This window comes from Phyllobates terribilis, unplaced genomic scaffold (assembly GCF_046119375.1).
Source record: "Phyllobates terribilis strain yellow unplaced genomic scaffold, ASM4611937v1 Scaffold_10__3_contigs__length_209671492, whole genome shotgun sequence".
Classification (NCBI taxonomy): Eukaryota; Metazoa; Chordata; class Amphibia; order Anura; family Dendrobatidae; genus Phyllobates; species Phyllobates terribilis.
Window position 1 is genome coordinate 161,106,796 of NW_027362770.1, and position 20,290 is coordinate 161,127,085.

The 20,290-nt window shown below is 44.5% G+C and overlaps 1 protein-coding gene across 1 annotated transcript in view; it reads right to left on the reverse strand.

The window, feature by feature from the left end:
• Positions 1-20,061, reverse strand: part of MPPED1 (metallophosphoesterase domain containing 1) — a 131,864-nt gene extending 111,803 nt beyond the window's left edge. The window contains exons 1-2 of the mRNA XM_073650013.1: positions 19,830-20,061; positions 12,104-12,370 (exon numbers count right to left, since the gene is read on the reverse strand). Coding sequence (XP_073506114.1) covers positions 12,104-12,255 — 152 coding nt within the window. The 5' untranslated portion in view covers positions 12,256-12,370; positions 19,830-20,061. The remainder of the gene's footprint in view (positions 1-12,103; positions 12,371-19,829) is intronic.
• Between the last annotated feature and the right edge of the window lie 229 nt (positions 20,062-20,290).

Consider the following 20,290-nt stretch of genomic DNA (forward strand, 5'->3'; position numbering starts at 1 on the left):
TCCTCAGAAAGTTCATTGGCTCTTGAGGAAGCAGCTCTTGTTTTCATGTCTGCAAGCCTCGCTTCCCTCTCCTCAGAAAGTTCATTGGCCCTTGAGGAAGCTGCTCTTGTTCTCTTGTCTGCAAACCTCGCTTCCCTCTGCTCAGAAAGTTCATTGGCCCTTGAGGAAGCTGCTCTTGTTCTCTTGTCTGCAAACCTCGCTTCCCTCTCCTCAGAAAGTTCATTGGCCCTTGAGGAAGCTGCTCTTGTTCTCTTGTCTGCAAACCTCGCTTCCCTCTCCTCAGAAGTTCATTGGCCCTTGAGGAAGCTGCTCTTGTTCTCTTGTCTGCAAACCTCGCTTCCCTCTCCTCAGAATGTTCATTGGCCCTTGAGGAAGCTGCTCTTGTTCTCTTGTCTGCAAGCCTCACTTCCCTCTGCTCAGAAAGTTCATTGGCTCTTGAGGAAGCAGCTGCTGTTCTCATGTGTGTCAGCCTTGTTTCTCGGTCTTCACATTTTTCATTGGCCCGTAATGCAGCTTTCCTTTTCGCATCAGCTGACATTCGTGCCATGAAATTCCTTTTCTTATGAGGCATTATTGTGGTAAAAATAGTCTGTAACTGGCAGTTTCTATATCCTCTCACATAGAAGTAATGTGACTGACATTAGCCTTTCCACCAACACACCCTAACTGACATCTTATTACCTTACACAAGCTTTGTTATACTGAGAATGTCCTCTGTTGCCTATATTAACCAATCACAGCTCAGATTAATTAACTGTAGCAAAATAGAAGCTGAGCTGTGATTGGTTGCTATTGGCAGCCTGATAAATCTTTGTGAGATGAGTTTTGTGTGTGCTGAGGGTGGTATATGTGTTCAAGCACGTGGTAGTGTGTGGCGCATTTTGTGTGTGTGTTCATATCCCCCGTGCGTGGTGAGTATGAGTATCCCATGTCCACCTTAGCAACTGTACGGTATATACTCTTTGGCGCCATCGCTCTCATTCTTTAATTCTCCCTTGTTCACATCTGGCCGCTGTCAATTTGCCTCCAACACTTTTCCTTTCACTTTTTCCCCCATTATGTAGATAGGGGCAAAATTGTTTTGGTGAATTGGAACGCGCGGGGTTAAAATTTCACCTCACAACATAGCCTATGACGCTCTCGGGGTCCAGACGTGTGACTGTGCAAAATTTTGTGGCTGTAGCTGCGACGGTGCAGATGCCAGTCCTGGACATACACACGGACATACACACGGACATACACACGGACATACACACGCATTCAGCTTTATATATTAGATTATTATCTATCTATTATCTGTCTAATATCTATTATCTATCTATCCCATAGATCATATCTTTCCATCTCTTATAACAGAGGCCTTTTTCTACCAGCAGAAGTACTGAGCGATGGCCCCTTTAAGAAAAATAATTAGTCTGGCAGCATATGAAAGCCTGGCTTCCTGAATAATGACTGAATGCTGCGTCTAACAAGAGCCCGTTGATGAGGATGCTCCAAATCGCGGTATAATTGGTGATAATTTACTCCAGTTACCACAAAGAGCACTGGGTTTTAATTAGTGTGAATCCCCAGTATCAGAGGCCGCCGCACTGACGAGGTTAATTACAGCTTCTCCGAGAAGATTAACCTTTTTTCTTACATTGCACCTAGAAGGAATTCAATAAAACCTCTACGGGGGGGGTTTTATTAATAAGAGTGGGAAGGAAATCTGCCAGAGATGGAGAAAAGCAGCGGGAAATGTAACATAGAGGTTAGAAAGCAAATTTAAAGACAGCTCAGGGGGCGTAAGTTAAAGGGGATTTCCAGAAAAAAAAAGTGTGATTGGATGGGTGCCTGAGCATTAGAAAGAAAGGGTCATGGTGATCTAGCGAGCGCCATTGTTTCCTTTATAGTACAGCAGCCTTCCTGTAGGTGTGACTGTGCCTGGTCCTGTTATACAGCTGCATTCCTGTAGGTGTGACTGTGCCTGGTCCTGTTATACAGCTGCATTCCTGTAGGTGTGACTGTGCCTGGTCCTGTTATACAGCTGCATTCCCGTAGGTGTGACTGTGCCTGGTCCTGTTATACAGCTGCATTCCCGTAGGTGTGACTGTGCCTGGTCCTGTTATACAGCTGCGTTCCTGTAGGTATGACTGTGCCTGGTCCTGTTATACAGCTGCCTTCCTGTAGGTGTGACTGTGCCTGGTCCTGTTATACAGCTGCATTCCCGTAGGTGTGACTGTGCCTGGTCCTGTTATACAGCTGCCTTCCTGTAAGTGTGACTGTGCCTGGTCCTGTTATACAGCTGCCTTCCTATAGGTGTGACTGTGCCTGGTCCTGTTATACAGCTGCCTTCCTATAGGTGTGACTGTGCCTGGTCCTGTTATACAGCTGCATTCCCGTAGGTGTGACTGTGCCTAGTCCTGTTATACAGCTGCCTTCCTGTAGGTGTGACTGTGCCTGGTCCTGTTATACAGCTGCCTTCCTGTAGGTGTGACTGTTCCTGGTCCTGTTATAAGGCTGCCTTCCTGCAGGTGTGACTGTGCCTGGTCCTGTTATACAGCTGCCTTCCTGTAGGTGTGACTGTGCCTGGTCCTGTTATACAGCTGCCTTCCTATAGGTATGACTGTGCCTGGTCCTGTTATACAGCTGCCTTCCTGTAGGTGTGACTGTTCCTGGTCCTGTTATAAGGCTGCCTTCCTGCAGGTGTGACTGTGCCTGGTCCTGTTATACAGCTGCCTTCCTGTAGGTGTGACTGTTCCTGGTCCTGTTATAAGGCTGCCTTCCTATAGGTGTGACTGTGCCTGGTCCTGTTATACAGCTGCCTTCCTGTAGGTGTGACTGTGCCTGGTCCTGTTATACAGCTGCCTTCCTGCAGGTGTGACTGTGCCTGGTCCTGTTACACAGCTGCCTTCCTATAGGTGTGACTGTGCCTGGTCCTGTTATACAGCTGCCTTCCTGTAGGTGTGACTGTGCCTGGTCCTGCTATACAGCTGCCTTCCCGTATGTGTGACTGTGCCTGGTACTGTTATACAGCTGCCTTCCTGTAGGTGGGACTGTGCCTGGTCTTGTTATACAGCTGCATTCCCGTAGGTGTGACTGTGCCTGGTCCTGTTATACAGCTGCCTTCCTGTAGGTGTGACTGTGCCTGGTACTGTTATACAGCTGCCTTCCTATAGGTATGACTGTGCCTGGTCCTGCTGTACAGCTGTCTTCCCGTATGTGTGACTGTGCCTGGTACTGTTATACAGCTGCATTCCCATAGGAGTGACTGTACCTGGTACTGTTATAGAGCTGCATTCCCATAGGTGTGACTGTGCCTGGTCCTGTTATACAGTTGCATTCCCATAGATGTGACTGTGCCTGGTACTGTTATAAAGCTGCCTTCCTATAGGTGTGACTGTGCCTGGTCCTGTTATAGAGCTGCATTCCCATAGGTGTGACTGTGTCTGGTACTGTTATAAAGCTGCCTTCCTATAGGTGTGACTGTGCCTGGTCCTGCTGTACAGCTGTCTTCCCGCATGTGTGACTGTGCCTGGTCCCGTTATACAGCTGCCTTCCTATAGGTGTGACTGTGCCTGGTCCTGTTATACAGCTGCATTCCTGTAGGTGTGACTGTGCCTGGTCCTGTTATACAGCTGCATTCCTGTAGGTGTGACAGTGTCTGGTACTGTTATAAAGCTGCCTTCCTATACTTATGACTGTGCCTGGTCCTGTTATACAGCTGCATTCCCGTAGGTGTGACTGTGCCTGGTACTGTTATATAGCTGCCTTCCTATAGGTGTGACTGTGCCTGGTCCTGCTGTACAGCTGTCTTCCCGTATGTGTGACTGTGCCTGGTACTGTTATACAGCTGCATTCCCATAGGTGTGACTGTGCCTGGTCCTGTTATACAGCTGCCTTGCTGTAGGTGTGACTGTGCCTGGTCCTGTTATACAGCTGCATTCCCGTAGGTGTGATTGTGCCTGGTACTGTTATAAAGCTGTCTTCCTATATGTGTGACTGTGCCTGGTCCTGTTATACAGCTGCATTCCCGTAGGTGTGACTCTGCCTGGTACTGTTATACAGCTGCCTTCCTGTAGGTGTGACTGTGCCTGGTCCCGTTATACAGCTGCCTTCCTGTAGGTGTGACTGTGCCTGGTCCTGTTATACAGCTGCATTCCCATAGGTATGACTGTGCCTGGTCCTGTTATACAGCTGCCTTCCTGTAGGTGTGACTGTGCCTGGTCCTGTTATACAGCTGCATTCCCATAGGTATGACTGTGCCTGGTCCTGTTATACAGCTGCATTCCCGTAGGTGTGACTGTGCCTGGTCCTGCTGTACAGCTGTCTTCCCGCATGTGTGACTGTGCCTGGTACTGTTATACAGCTGCATTCCCGTAGGTGTGACTGTGCCTGGTCCTGCTATACAGCTGCCTTCCCGTATGTGTGACTGTGCCTGGTACTGTTATACAGCTGCCTTCCTGTAGGTGGGACTGTGCCTGGTCTTGTTATACAGCTGCATTCCCGTAGGTGTGACTGTGCCTGGTCCTGTTATACAGCTGCCTTCCTGTAGGTGTGACTGTGCCTGGTACTGTTATACAGCTGCCTTCCTATAGGTGTGACTGTGCCTGGTCCTGCTGTACAGCTGTCTTCCCGTATGTGTGACTGTGCCTGGTACTGTTATACAGCTGCATTCCCATAGGAGTGACTGTACCTGGTACTGTTATAGAGCTGCATTCCTATAGGTGTGACTGTGCCTGGTCCTGTTATACAGCTGCATTCCTGTAGGTGTGACTGTGCCTGGTCTTGTTATACAGCTGCATTCCTGTAGGTGTGACAGTGTCTGGTACTGTTATAAAGCTGCCTTCCTATACGTATGACTGTGCCTGGTCCTGTTATACAGCTGCATTCCCGTAGGTGTGACTGTGCCTGGTACTGTTATATAGCTGCCTTCCTATAGGTGTGACTGTGCCTGGTCCTGTTATACAGCTGCATTCCCGTAGGTGTAACTGTGCCTGGTCCCGTTATACAGCTGCCTTCCTGTAGGTGTGACTGTGCCTGGTCCTGTTATACAGCTGCATTCCCATAGGTATGTCTGTGCCTGGTCCTGTTATACAGCTGCCTTCCTGTAGGTGTGACTGTGCCTGGTCCTGTTATACAGCTGCATTCCTGTAGGTGTGACTGTGCCTTGTCCCGTTATACAGCTGCCTTCCTGTAGGTGTGACTGTGCCTGGTCCTGTTATACAGCTGCATTCCCATAGGTATGACTGTGCCTGGTCCTGTTATACAGCTGCCTTCCTGTAGGTGTGACTGTGCCTGGTCCTGTTATACAGCTGCATTCCCATAGGTATGACTGTGCCTGGTCCTGTTATAAAGCTGCCTTCCTATAGGTGTGACTGTGCCTGGTCCTGCTGTACAGCTGTCTTCCCGCATGTGTGACTGTGCCTGGTCCCGTTATACAGCTGCATTCCCGTAGGTGTGACTGTGCCTGGTCCTGCTGTACAGCTGTCTTCCCGCATGTGTGACTGTGCCTGGTACTGTTATACAGCTGCATTCCCGTAGGTGTGACTGTGCCTGGTCCTGCTATACAGCTGCCTTCCCGTATGTGTGACTGTGCCTGGTACTGTTATACAGCTGCCTTCCTGTAGGTGGGACTGTGCCTGGTCTTGTTATACAGCTGCATTCCCGTAGGTGTGACTGTGCCTGGTCCTGTTATACAGCTGCCTTCCTGTAGGTGTGACTGTGCCTGGTACTGTTATACAGCTGCCTTCCTATAGGTGTGACTGTGCCTGGTCCTGCTGTACAGCTGTCTTCCCGTATGTGTGACTGTGCCTGGTACTGTTATACAGCTGCATTCCCATAGGAGTGACTGTACCTGGTACTGTTATAGAGCTGCATTCCTATAGGTGTGACTGTGCCTGGTCCTGTTATACAGCTGCATTCCTGTAGGTGTGACTGTGCCTGGTACTGTTATAAAGCTGCCTTCCTATAGGTGTGACTGTGCCTGGTCCTGTTATACAGCTGCATTCCTATAGGTGTGACTGTGCCTGGTCCTGTTATACAGCTGTCTTCCCGCATGTGTGACTGTGCCTGGTCCCGTTATACAGCTGCCTTCCTATAGGTGTGACTGTGCCTGGTCCTGTTATACAGCTGCCTTCCTGTAGGTGTGACTATGCCTGGTCCTGTTATACAGCTGCATTCCTGTAGGTGTGACAGTGTCTGGTACTGTTATAAAGCTGCCTTCCTATACGTATGACTGTGCCTGGTCCTGTTATACAGCTGCATTCCCGTAGGTGTGACTGTGCCTGGTACTGTTATATAGCTGCCTTCCTATAAGTGTGACTGTGCCTGGTCCTGTTATACAGCTGCATTCCCGTATGTGTGACTGTGCCTGGTACTGTTATACAGCTGCATTCCCATAGGTGTGACTGTGCCTGGTCCTGTTATACAGCTGCCTTGCTGTAGGTGTGACTGTGCCTGGTCCTGTTATACAGCTGCATTCCCGTAGGTGTGACTGTGCCTGGTACTGTTATACAGCTGCATTCCCATAGGTGTGACTGTGCCTGGTCCTGTTATACAGCTGCATTCCATAGGTGTGACTGTGCCTGGTCCTGTTATACAGCTGCATTCCCGTTGGTGTGACTGTGCCTGGTCCTGTTATACAGCTGCATTCCCATAGGTGTAACTGTGCCTGGTCCTGTTATACAGCTGCCTTCCTATAGGTGTGACTGTGCCTGGTCCTGTTATACAGCTGCATTCCCATAGGTATGACTGTGCCTGGTCCTGTTATACAGCTGCATTCCCATAGGTATGACTGTGCCTGGTCCTGTTATACAGCTGCCTTCCTATAGGTGTGACTGTGCCTAGTCCTGCTGTACAGCTGTCTTCCCGTATGTGTGACTGTGCCTGGTCCTGTTATACAGCTGTCTTCCCGCATGTGTGACTGCGCCTGGTCCTGTTATACAGCTACATTCCCGTAGGTGTGACTGTGCCTGGTCCTGTTATACAGCTGCATTCCCATAGGTGTGACTGTGCCTGGTCCTGTTATACAGCTGCCTTCCTGTAGGTGTGACTGTGCCTGGTACTGTTATATAGCTGCCTTCCTATAAGTGTGACTGTGCCTGGTCCTGTTATACAGCTGCATTCCCGTATGTGTGACTGTGCCTGGTACTGTTATACAGCTGCATTCCCATAGGTGTGACTGTGCCTGGTCCTGTTATACAGCTGCCTTGCTGTAGGTGTGACTGTGCCTGGTCCTGTTATACAGCTGCATTCCCGTAGGTGTGACTGTGCCTGGTACTGTTATACAGCTGCATTCCCATAGGTGTGACTGTGCCTGGTCCTGTTATACAGCTGCATTCCATAGGTGTGACTGTGCCTGGTCCTGTTATACAGCTGCATTCCCGTTGGTGTGACTGTGCCTGGTCCTGTTATACAGCTGCATTCCCATAGGTGTAACTGTGCCTGGTCCTGTTATACAGCTGCCTTCCTATAGGTGTGACTGTGCCTGGTCCTGTTATACAGCTGCATTCCCATAGGTATGACTGTGCCTGGTCCTGTTATACAGCTGCATTCCCATAGGTATGACTGTGCCTGGTCCTGTTATACAGCTGCCTTCCTATAGGTGTGACTGTGCCTAGTCCTGCTGTACAGCTGTCTTCCCGTATGTGTGACTGTGCCTGGTACTGTTATACAGCTGCATTCCCATAGGTATGACTGTGCCTGGTCCTGTTATACAGCTGCCTACCTGTAGGTGTGACTGTGCCTGGTCCTGTTATACAGCTGCATTCCCATAGGTGTGACTGTGCCTGGTCCTGTTATAGAGCTGCATTCCCATAGGTGTGACTGTGCCTGGTCCTGTTATACAGCTGCCTTCCTGTAGGTGTGACTGTGCCTGGTCCTGTTATACAGCTGCCTTCCTGTAGGTGTGACTGTGCCTGGTACTGTTATAAAGCTGCCTTCCTATACGTGTGACTGTGCCTGGTCCTGTTATACAGCTGCATTCCCATAGGTGTGACTGTGCCTGGTACTGTTATAGAGCTGCATTCCCATAGGTGTGACAGTGCCTGGTCCTGTTATACAGCTGCCTTCCTGTAGGTGTGACTGTGCCTGGTCCTGTTATACAGCTGCGTTCCCATAGGTGTGACTGTGCCTGGTACTGTTATAAAGCTGCCTTCCTATACGTGTGACTGTGCCTGGTCCTGTTATACAGCTGCATACCCGTAGGTGTGACTGTGCCTGGTACTGTTATAAAGCTGCCTTCCTATAGGTGTGACTGTGCCTGGTCCTGCTGTACAGCTGTCTTCCCGCATGTGTGACTGCGCCTGGTCCTGTTATACAGCTACATTCCCGTAGGTGTGACTGTGCCTGGTCCTGTTATACAGCTGCATTCCCATAGGTGTGACTGTGCCTGGTCCTGTTATACAGCTGCATTCCCATAGGTGTGACTGTGCCTGGTCCTGCTGTACAGCTGTCTTCCCGTATGTGTGACTGTGCCTGGTCCTGTTTTACAGCTGCCTTCCTGTATGTGTGACTGTGCCTGGTCCTGTTATACAGCTGCCTTCCTGTAGGTGTGACTGTGCCTGGTCCTGTTATACAGCTGCCTTCCTATAGGTGTGACTGTGCCTGATACTGTTATAAAGCTGCCTTCCTATAGGTGTGATTGTGCCTGGTCCTGCTGTACAGCTGTCTTCCCGCATGTGTGACTGTGCCTGGTCCTGTTATACAGCGGCCTTCCTGCATGTGTGACTGTGCCTGGTCCTGTTATACAGCGGCCTTCCCGCATGTGTGACTGCGCCTGGTCCTGTTATAAAGCTGCCTTCCCGTAGGTGTGGACTGTGCCTGGTCCTGCTGTACTGCTGCCTTCCCATAGGTGTGACTGTGCCTGGTCCTGTTATACAGCTGCCTTGCTGTAGGTGTGACTGTGCCTGGTCCTGTTATACAGCTGCATTCCTGTAGGTGTGACTGTGCCTGGTACTGCTGTACAGCTGCCTTCCCCCAGGTATCCAGAATTTCCAGCTTTGCTCTCACACATTGCTCCAGGTGTCATCCAGCATTCCCAGCTCTGCTGTTCCATGGTACTCCAGATGCCGTCTAGCATTTCCAGTTCTGCTGACAAATGTTGCTCCTCATGCTGACCTTCATTTTCAACACTGCTGTTCCACGCTGCTCTGGGACCATCCAGCATTTCCAGCTCTGCTGATCCACAGCGCTCCAGGTAATGTCCAGCAGTTCCAGCTCTGCTGATCCACAACGCTCCAGGTAATGTCCAGCATTTCCAGCTCTGCTGATCCACAACGCTCCAGGTAATGTCCAGCATTTCCAGCTCTGCTGATCCACAACGCTCCAGGTGATGTCCAGCATTTCCAGCTCTGCTGATCCACAACGCTCCAGGTAATGTCCAGCATTTCCAGCTCTGCTGATCCACAACGCTCCAGGTAATGTCCAGCATTTCCAGCTCTGCTGATCCACAACGCTCCAGGTAATGTCCAGCATTTCCAGCTCTGCTGATCCACAACGCTCCAGGTGATGTCCAGCATTTCCAGCTCTGCTGATCCACAACGCTCCAGGTGGTGTCCAGCATTTTCAGCTCTGCTGATCCACAACGCTCCAGGTGGTGTCCAGCATTTTCAGCTCTCCTGTACTATGCTGCTCCAGGTGGTGTCCAACAAATCCGGCTCTGCTGTTCCACAGTGCTCTAGGTGTCGACCGGCATTTCCAGTTCTGCTGTACCTTGCAGCACTGATGCCTCTGGTCCCTTCTGCACATCCCGACCTGCGGATTGAGCCTTAACATTGTACGTGAAACTTCAAACCTCTCATGTTGTGTCTGCTGGATAAATGGGAGTCCTCAGGTTAGTTTGGGCCTCTGGACACCAGTTCCACCCCGTTGGGAGCTCGGTAGCAGCCTTGGATGTGACATCCAGAAGGGAACTTCAATGTCTACCTAGTTGGGCTTCAACTTGGCAATACAATCCTTTGCCAAAATATGGGCCATATGGTAGGTGCATAGGTCGCAGCTGTATCTGAGCCTGGGTGTGTGAGGAGACCCAAAGGCCTTTTTACCACATACATATTGCACATGGTAGGTGGGGGCCCTGTTAAATTTTGCACTGGGGCCCAGAAGCTTAAAATTAACCCTCTGACTGCTGTAATAGACTAACTTGAAGTGAGAATGTGGAGTATATTAGTTTGGAAGTTTGTGTCATCTTCAAAAAAAGTGTTTGTTTTTTTTCCATTCTTGGAAATAAATAAAATAAATGTAAAAAAGAAAATAAAATGTTTGACCTTTTTTGTATAATAAATAAAATAGTACTAACTCTCTGGTTTGCTGCGATTTCACGCAGCCCCATCCTTCTCCTTTCTATCCTCGCTGACAGGCGACCATCCGTCCTGCTTTATTCCGTATTTATCGCCGCAGCGCTCACTGATATTTATGGAACATAATAAATACTTTTTCAGAGCCTCCATAACAATAATTCTTTAGTGTCAGGTGATGATTTTACATTTCACCATTCAGACGCCGAACAAATGATGGCAGAAGCGCAAGAGAAACTTTCATTTCGGTCTCACTACGTTGTTGAGATCGAGCGTCCGCGGTGAGCGATCATTATAACCTCGTAATTACCGATCACAAAGGAAAGAAAAAAGTGTAGAACAATCCGTATAGTATTCAGCCTGTCAGTAATATAGAAATAACTAACAAGTCCGTTAAATGCATTATTTATCTAATATCTATGTATCTATCTAAAAACATAGAAGATTGACAGAAAAAGATATCACTCTGCCCTTATAATAATATTTCCTTTTTATGTTAGGATATATGTTTATTCTTGGCTCATGTATATCTTCACTTACTGTAGATGTTCCAACCACATTTGCTGAAAGTTTGTTCCATGTATCTATATAATTCTATCTATCTATTATCTATCTATCTATCTATATAATTCTATCATCTATCTATCTATTATCTATCTATATAATTCTATATGTCTATCTATTATCTATCTATATAATTCTATCTATTATCTATCATCTATCTATTATCTATCTATCATCTATCTATCATCTATCTATTATCTATCTATTATCTATCATCTATCTATTATCTATCTATTATCTATCATCTATCTATTATCTATCTATTATCTATCTATCTATTATCTATCTATCATCTATCTATTATCTATCATCTATCTATTATCTATTATCTATCTATCATCTATCTATTATCTATCATCTATTATCTATCATCTATTAATTATCTATTATCTATCATCTATTAATTATCTATCATCTATTAATTATCTATTATCTATTATCTATCATCTATCTATCATCTATCTATTATCTATCATCTATCTATCTATCTATTATCTATCTATCATCTATCTATTATCTATCATCTATCATCTACCTATCATCTACCTATCATCTATCTATTATCTGTCATTATCTATCATCTATCTATTATCTATCATCTATTATCTATCTATTATATATCATCTATCTATTATCTATCATCTATTATCTATCATCTATTATCTATCATCTATTATCTATCTATTATCTATCTATCATCTATTAATTATCTATCTATTATCTATCATCTATCTATCTATTATCTATCTATTATCTATCTATTATCTATCATCTATCTATCATCTATCTATCATCTATCTATTATCCATCTATTATCTATCATCTATCATCTACCTATCATCTACCTATCATCTATCTATTATCTGTCATCTATTATCTATCATCTATCTATTATCTATCATCCATTATCTATCATCTATCTATTATCTATCATCTATTATCTATCATCTATTATCTATCATCTATTAATTATCTATCTATTATCTATCATCTATCTATCTATTATCTATCTATTATCTATCATCTATCTATCATCTATCTATCATCTATCTATCTATTTTTCTGTCTATCATTCTCGCTAAGTCACTTTTACACTTTTGGGCTCATAAATATGTAATAATCATCATGAAACAATGTTAGAAAAAGTAGAGTTTGTCCATAAAGACTCTGTAAGTCACACTGTAATAGGTCTACCTGCAGTCCTATGTAAAACCCGCACCTCATTACGGCAATCACTCGGATCATGTGATGGGTGTACTCACATTTGCACATGGGGCGGCTGGAATCGTCCCTGGTTGATGTTGTAGAAGGTGAACGCCTGGGTAGGGTTGGAGCTGTACTCGTCTAGCTCGATAATGACTCGACTTGGCGGGTGCCTTCTCGATGCCATGATGTGCGAGTGGGTGTACGCCATCGTCGCAGTGTGGTCCTGGTTTTATTTTCATACGATTGTCCCTGCTATCTTCCCACCCCAATGAGAGACAAGTATGTCATCTTCTCCGTCTACAATACACTCCCTCCTAGAAATCCTAAAAAAAAAAAAAAATAGGCAGAAGATGTAACTGTTTCTCACATGAGCCATGTGTGAAATCGCCGCGGGGGGGGAAGTGGGTGTATATGTATAAAAGTGGGGGGGTTGATTGCCATATATATATATATCTCAGTAGGATTGTCACTTGTCATAGTCTGTTATTATCCCGCAAAAAATGTAACCCTTCATTTCGTCATTGAAAACCATTTTTAGAAAGCAAATGGTTAATATATTCTAATATATATATATATATATATATATATATATATATATATTATATATATATATTTATTTTTTTTACTTTTTAAGCTGGATCCAATTCCGCCAACTATAAACAATCCATTTTTTTCTCCCATCCTTTGTATTAATGTGTTTTTTTTTTTTCAGACGAGATAAAAAAGAAAATTAATTTTACATGCCCGCACATGACAGGCGACAAGCCTTTAAACGTTGCTAAAAAGCAGCACTTAAATGACAGAGCTTTGTGGGTTTTTTTTTTTTTTTTTTTTATTACAGAAGGTAATTTTTTTTTTTTCTCCCATCCCGCAGGAAGATATAATTATCATCAGACTCTGGAAACAGGAGCAGATTTCTAATTGAGGTTTTATTTTACTCATCATAAATGGTTACAAGATCTAATGGCGGAGGGCAGGATAACGTTATCCGGAGCCACAAAGGCCACATTGTTCTTAAATAATACCACCATCGAGTGCTGACACAATACTGCTATACATGGTCTACGTAATAATGCAAATACCGCACCATACTGAAAACAAAAAAGCATAAAAAAACCCATAAAATTGTGACCAAATAACGCTTTAAAATACGCATATACAGAGGATATAAAAAGTTTACACACCCCTGTTAAAATGACAATTTTTTTGCCATGTAAAAAAAAGAAAAATCCCAAGAACTTTTTTTCACCTTTAATGTCACCCATAATCTGTTTAAATCCATTGAGAAACAAAAATCAATCAAATAAAATTAATCATTTTGAGGAGAAAAATAAAAGTAATGTGGTTACATAAGTGTGAACACCCTCTTATAATTGGGGATGTGGTTGTGTTTAGAAACAGCAAATCACATTTACACTCATGTTACATAGTAGTCAGTACATGGCCGCCATTATTTACCGTGATTCTGATTAACCCCATATAACGTTTCGCTGCTTTTCAGCATTTTACAGCAGAAGTCATGGTTCGTAAACAGCTGACAACACAGCAAAGGGATCTCATTGTTGAAAGTTATCAGTAACAGGAAGGGTACAAACAAATTTCCAAGGCATTAGATATACCATGGAACACCATGAAGATGTCATTAAGAAGTGGCTTAAATTTGGCACAACAGTGATGAAACCTGGAACTGAATGTCCTTCAAAATTTTTCTAAAAGACAGTAAGAAAATTGATCTGGGAGGCTGTCAAGAGGCCACAGCAACATTAAAGGAGCTGTAGGAATTTCTGGCAAGTACTGATTGTGTACTGCATGTGACAACAACCTCCCGTATTCGGCGCATGTCTGTTGGGTAGGATGGCAAGTCAGAAGCCTTTTCTTACAAAGAAAAATATCAAAGACTGGATATGTTTTGCCAAAGCCTACATCAAGTCTGCCAAAAGCATGTGGGAAAACATGTTTTGGTCCGATGAGACAAAGGTTGAACTTTTTGGTCATAATCCCAAAAGGTATGTTTGGCTAAAGTCAACCCTGTGCATTACCAAAAGAACACCATACCCACAGTGAAGCATGGTGGTGGCAGCATAGTGCTTTGAGGCTTGTTATCCACAACAGGAACTGGGGCTTTATTCAAGATGGAGGGAATTATGAACTGTTCCAAATATCAGTCAATTTTGTAACAAAACATCCAGGCCTCTGCTGAAAAGCTGAAGTTAAGAGGAATTTCACATTTTGGCATAACAGCGACCCTAAGTGACCTCTAAATCAGCAAAATAATGGCTTCACCAGAAGACAATCAAGGTTTTGGAATGGCCCCGTCTGAGCCTGAGCCCAGACCTGAATCCACTTGAAAATCTGTGGGTGACCTAAAGATGGCGCTTGGGCAAAGATTGGCAATTCTAGATGTGCCCAAAAAGACCCAAGTGCCATCACACAGGTTGATCCACAGGTTAAGTGGTCTGTGACTGTAGAGGACTGAGTTGTAGAGGTCCCTAAACAGTGGGGGCTTTGTAGTTGATACACCCAGTGGCATAATGTGGAGGTGGAGAGGAGAGGGGCAGGGGTAGTTGTCTCAGGTGCCAAAGTCTTTTTCTATCCCTAACTAGAGTACGAGCTTAGGGTTAGGGATGGGGTTAGGGATGGAGATAGGGTTAGGGATGGAGATAGGGTTAGGGATTGGGTTAAGGATGGGGTCAGGGATGGGGTTAAGGATGGGGTTAGGGATGGGGATGGGGTTAGGGTTAGGGTTAGGATAAAATAATAAAAAAAAGTGAAAAAATCAAAAGGTAGACTAAAATTCAATCAGCAATTTTCCCAAAATACAATATATGTACTTGAGGGATACGGGGTTCAACACATGGGAGTGGGTATACTGTCTAGTAATGTCGAAACAATCATCTGCTCCAGGAAACACCAGCTAAAGAACACTACTCGTCTGCTTTAATGAGGACGTCGCTTACTCCTATTAATCAGAGCAGAACAGTGCTATAAAGAACTCTTCTAACTCTGGAGGACCTGATATGTCTGTACATTACAGTATCACAGTGGGGGAAAATGGTCACCTGTGGGTAGACAATAATTCTCCGTTTGGGTGGAGAGTAAAACTTCGAGGGAACCTCTGTTCTCTACATACGTGTAGCTCCCACAGCTGAGACCCGCATCTATAATAAATATCCTAGTTTGGAATACCACTTTAATAGAGAGAGGTCCAGTTAGAGAGTAGTCACAAAGAGTGTCTCTCTCTGGAGGACCTGTCCTGTCCTGCATCACTTGGACAACCCATTGATTTTAAATGGGTGCAATACTTTGTGTCGCCTGCGGTGGTGCTGCAGGGAAACGGAACGCTTATTCATCACAGATTATAAGTGATCGCCAGAAAGATACTCTATGATCTGCTTATTTTAAAGGAACACTTCAAGTGTTCATCTTCAACACTTCTTCAAGCCCAAAGAGAGTGAGGACCCTCCAAACAAAAAAAGACCCCTTCTCCTCCAAGATCTGGCCATCCTTTCTTCCCCTTTTAGGATCTTCTCATATATGAGACTACAGGACGTTTCCTACTTACATCTAATAGGATAAATGAAGGGAGAGAAAAAAAATGAGGAAATTTTGCCGATGTGACAGTTTCGGGAGGCTCCTGACCTGTGCGGCTGCGCTCCTGATTATGCGGTAGCAGGCGTTCTGTTGAGCGCCGTGATCGGAGGAGCAGACAGCCCCCAGACCTCATTAACTGCAGCATATGTTTCTGTTAGTGAGATTTTAATAGCGGGATGTCACCGCATGATATTTATGGTTGGGAATTCTTACTTCTGTTGTAGGAACCCGCTGAGCCGCTCAGACAGTAATCACACTCACTTTTCAATTTCAGATCAGCCGCAATCCCTGACAACGTCAGCCGAGCGCCCGCCGACCCGCCTGTCAACAAGAAGCCTCCTCGTCTCATCCCGCCTCGCGTGACTTTGTGAAGACCTACATTAATCTCTCAATTAATCAAAAATTATCGTAAAAATTTTTATGTAAACCGTAATTGTTGACGGTTACACTTGCTCCTCAGCGTGATCAATGTACTTAAAGGAATTGTCCATTTTTGTCAGAAGGGTCCTCAAAAAGCCCAAGAATTTCACAGATCACTTCTGCTAATTGGCCATCAACTGTTGAAGAAACAAGCAACAAGTGTTTCATTTACCTGCAGCTCCCCCGCAGGAGAAATAAGTAATTACATCATTCTCAATTAAATTGTTCTGCTGTCTGGGGGGGCACAGTGGCTTCATTTATTTTATTTTGGGGGGACACAGCGGATTTTTAGCTATTTGGGAAGGGATTGGGGCACTGTTTAATTTTTCATTCAAGAAGGGGAGGTACAATAGCTTATTATTTATCCAGGGGCACGGTGGCTTCTTTTTTTCAATTCAAGGGGACGTAGTAGCTTAATTTTTTATTCAGGGGGGCACCATGACTTCATTTTGAATTCAATGGGGGAAACTGTGACTTAGTATAAATTAAAGGGTGGGGGGTGGTAAAGGGAGAGGGCACAGGGCCAGCTTTTAATTCATGGGAGCACTTATTTAGGGGACAAAGTGTGGAACAGCTTTTATTCAGAAGCACAGGGTAGGGTATTTTTGTGTTCGGGGGCACATTGAGGTTATGTTTTGTTTTTAATGACACATTGAGGGGCATATTTGTTTTCAGGGGCACAATGTGGGGCTTCTTTTTTAATTCAGCGTACCCTATATGTGGCATTTATATTATTGGGGAGCGCTATAAAAGCGAGGAACCGAAGACATCTGGGCAAATTCTGCGTCTTGGCCGGGAGAAGTCATCATAAAGGACTGGAGCAGTTGGAGAAGAAAAGAAATAGAATGACTGGATGTATATGGCAGAATACTCACCTCACCTCTACGCAACTTGCTCTTTTTATATACAGTTTTTTACAATTTTCCTGACCGCCATATAGTGTCAAGAACATACTGCATTATACAGCCTAGATAATACTACCATATAGCAAAATATACAGTATCCAAATAATAATTAAAGAGCCCAGATCATACCGTCATATAGTACCCAACTACTGAAATTCCGTTCTAACATAATAATGCCATATACTGCAAAATATTACAGTGGGTTACTTTCTTCTAGAAACAGCGCCTCACCTGTCTAAGGGATGGAATTACAGCTCCTATCTTTAGAAGTGAATAGGAATGAGTTGCAGTACCAAACACAACCTGTAGACAGGTGTGGCACTGTTTTTGGAAACCTGTAAGATATGTGGCGATGTTTTTGAAAGAAATCAGCTCTAATTTTCTAATCTTGGACAATCCCTTTAAATGAAATGTATGATGTGGTTTGTGGTGTATTCTGGTAGTCAGTGCAGCCTGGAGGAGTACAGCACCGGCACAGCAGGGACACATCAGTGATAGGTAATAAAGGTCATAATCACGCCCCAGTGTAACCTCATCAAACAGCTCCTATATCTCAGCTTCTAAGTTCTAGGACTACTCTCAGGCTCTGAAAAACTGCAGAGCATCTCAAGCTGCAGAGCATCTCAAGCTGCAGCACAAATGCTGAAATGAAATGCAGAGGAGTCTTATTCCATAATTACTGATCATTCCTCTGCCCACGGGGGCTGACACTCAGCTTTCCCTGGACTCCGCGTGTGTACATATATATACACATTATAACATACACACTACTTATATATATCTATATATATACACACACACACATTTACACAAATTATATACACACACATATACATGACATACACACATAATATATACAAACACATATATATAAAACATACACATATTTACACACATTATATAGATACACAAATATATACATAACATACACACATTATATACACACACACATACATAACACACATTATATACACACACACATACATAACACACATTATATACACACACACATACATAACACACATTATATACACACACATTATAGATACATATAACACACACACATATATAAAACAGACACACATATTTACACACATTATATACACATATATATACATAACATACACACATTATATACACATACTGTATATATACATAACATACACACATTATATACACATACATAACACACACATTATATTTATAACACACACACACATATATATATATATATACACATAAACATACACACATATATACACATGCACAGACATATACACATATATATATATATATATATATATATCTCATACACACATGCACAATATTTACATACATATAATACATATACACACATTCATAGTTATAATGTCCATTATAGAGCTCATAGATGAGGTCTCTCCACTTTCCACACACCCTGAATGGTCTGTATATACAGTAACTTTAGATTTATCTACCATTCATGGCGTTTTGAAAGCTAAGAGACTGCACCTATGAGCTTTATATTGGACATTATTAGTAGCTGTCACCCAGCTTTCCCCCGGTCCTGAATGTCACATAAATCAGCATTGGTTTTGATAAAATAATACTACATATAACATTATAAATTAAAATGCCGCCATTCTGGGTTTGTGGAAAGATGGGTAACAGCCAGTAATGACAATCATTATGGCGCTTATAGGAGCTCTCCCTAGACCCAGAGTCACGCAAAGTTTGTAAAAATCCAGATTGTGGATGTCATTCAGGGTCTGTGGAAAGCTGGGTGAACACCCCACTAGGTATAATAATGGGTAGCAGTCGGGGCTCTTCTCCAGCTTTCTCCACATTCTGAATAAGAAATCTGGATTGATGACCATATATACCATTCAGGGTGTGAGGAAAGCTGGGTAACGCCACCTGTGAGTATTGCAATATCTATTATTACCGACTCTTCCCAAGCTTCACATGGATTCTGGGTGACATATAACTGCATTTTTAACCACCATAACAGTATAAAGTAATATGTCACTCAGGGTCTGTGGAAAGCTGGGTGACGGCCCCACTAGGCGATATAATGGTTACCATATTGGGCTTCAGCTCTCGATAAATTCTGAACTGCAGAAATCTGGATTTTATCATTTATAAATACAAAATGCCACATTACAGTATAAAGTAACGAGCCTCTCTGGGTCTGTGGAAAGTTGGGTGAGAACCCCTAAAATATAATTAGTCGTGACAACCTCTAAAATTGAATTGGTGCCGACAACCCCTAGATGGTGACTACTGGCCGTCTCCCATGTTTTCACCGAAGGACAAAATATTAATGTCATTCAGGGTCTGCAGAAAGCTGAGTAGCCGCCCCTAGAAGTGGTGACAACAACCCATAGTTAGCTCTGACAACCCCTAGATGATAATGGCTGACCGTCACCCATCTTTTCCCAGAAGGACAAATAATAAAAGTCAATCCTTCATACTAGTAGATGCCACTCAGGGTCCTTGGAAAGCCGGGTGGCCATTACCGGTGCCATAATTCCCATTTCCAGGACATTTTTATGAATTAGGGTGATGTGTCTTTAAGAAGTGGCATCAATCCTGGCAGACACCGCGCCGTGCCAATGTAAAGACAATCACCCCAGACACAAACTAGGGAAGTTACCGGATGGCGCTGCACTTTTTTTTTTTTGCCCTCGGTCACATAATCCGTCATTTTGCAGCGGTTATACACTTTGTGGCGTCTGATCCGATGATCGCCCCCCAGTACTGGAATGCACAGCTGCTCCTATACAATGGGGGGGAAATCATTTACAGATCTACGCACCCCCCCAAACCCACCCGGAGCAGACCCCAGACACAATGGGACAAGTGACGCTTTCCCCGGGGCACTGACCTCCGCACAATGCCGGATCGCAGCCGCTTTTGTCCGGGCTCCGCTCCTCGCTGACAGACGCCAACGCTCCGCTAATCTCATGTGCGCGATGGAGAGGACGCGGCTGCTGGATGTCTGTGTACGGCGGGGGGTGTGGATGCTGCGATGATTGACACCGGTCCCAGCGCCCCCCCTATAATTGTACACAGCGGCCCCTCCACATGCCGCATGCTTATTAGCGCTCCCCGCCGTACGGATAGGAGGAAGGGGGTTTATATAAAGCACGAAGGTGCCGGGCATCACTAAGTGCAACAGATGCAGGAGAGATGTGTTTGTCACTGAGCGAAATAACACAACGATGAGTACCGAATGACCAACTCAGCTCTGCTATACTGTGCTTGAAACGTCATCGCTTCATAACCAACTCAGCTCTGCTATACTGTGCTTGAAACGTCATCGCTTCATAACCAACTCAGCTCTGC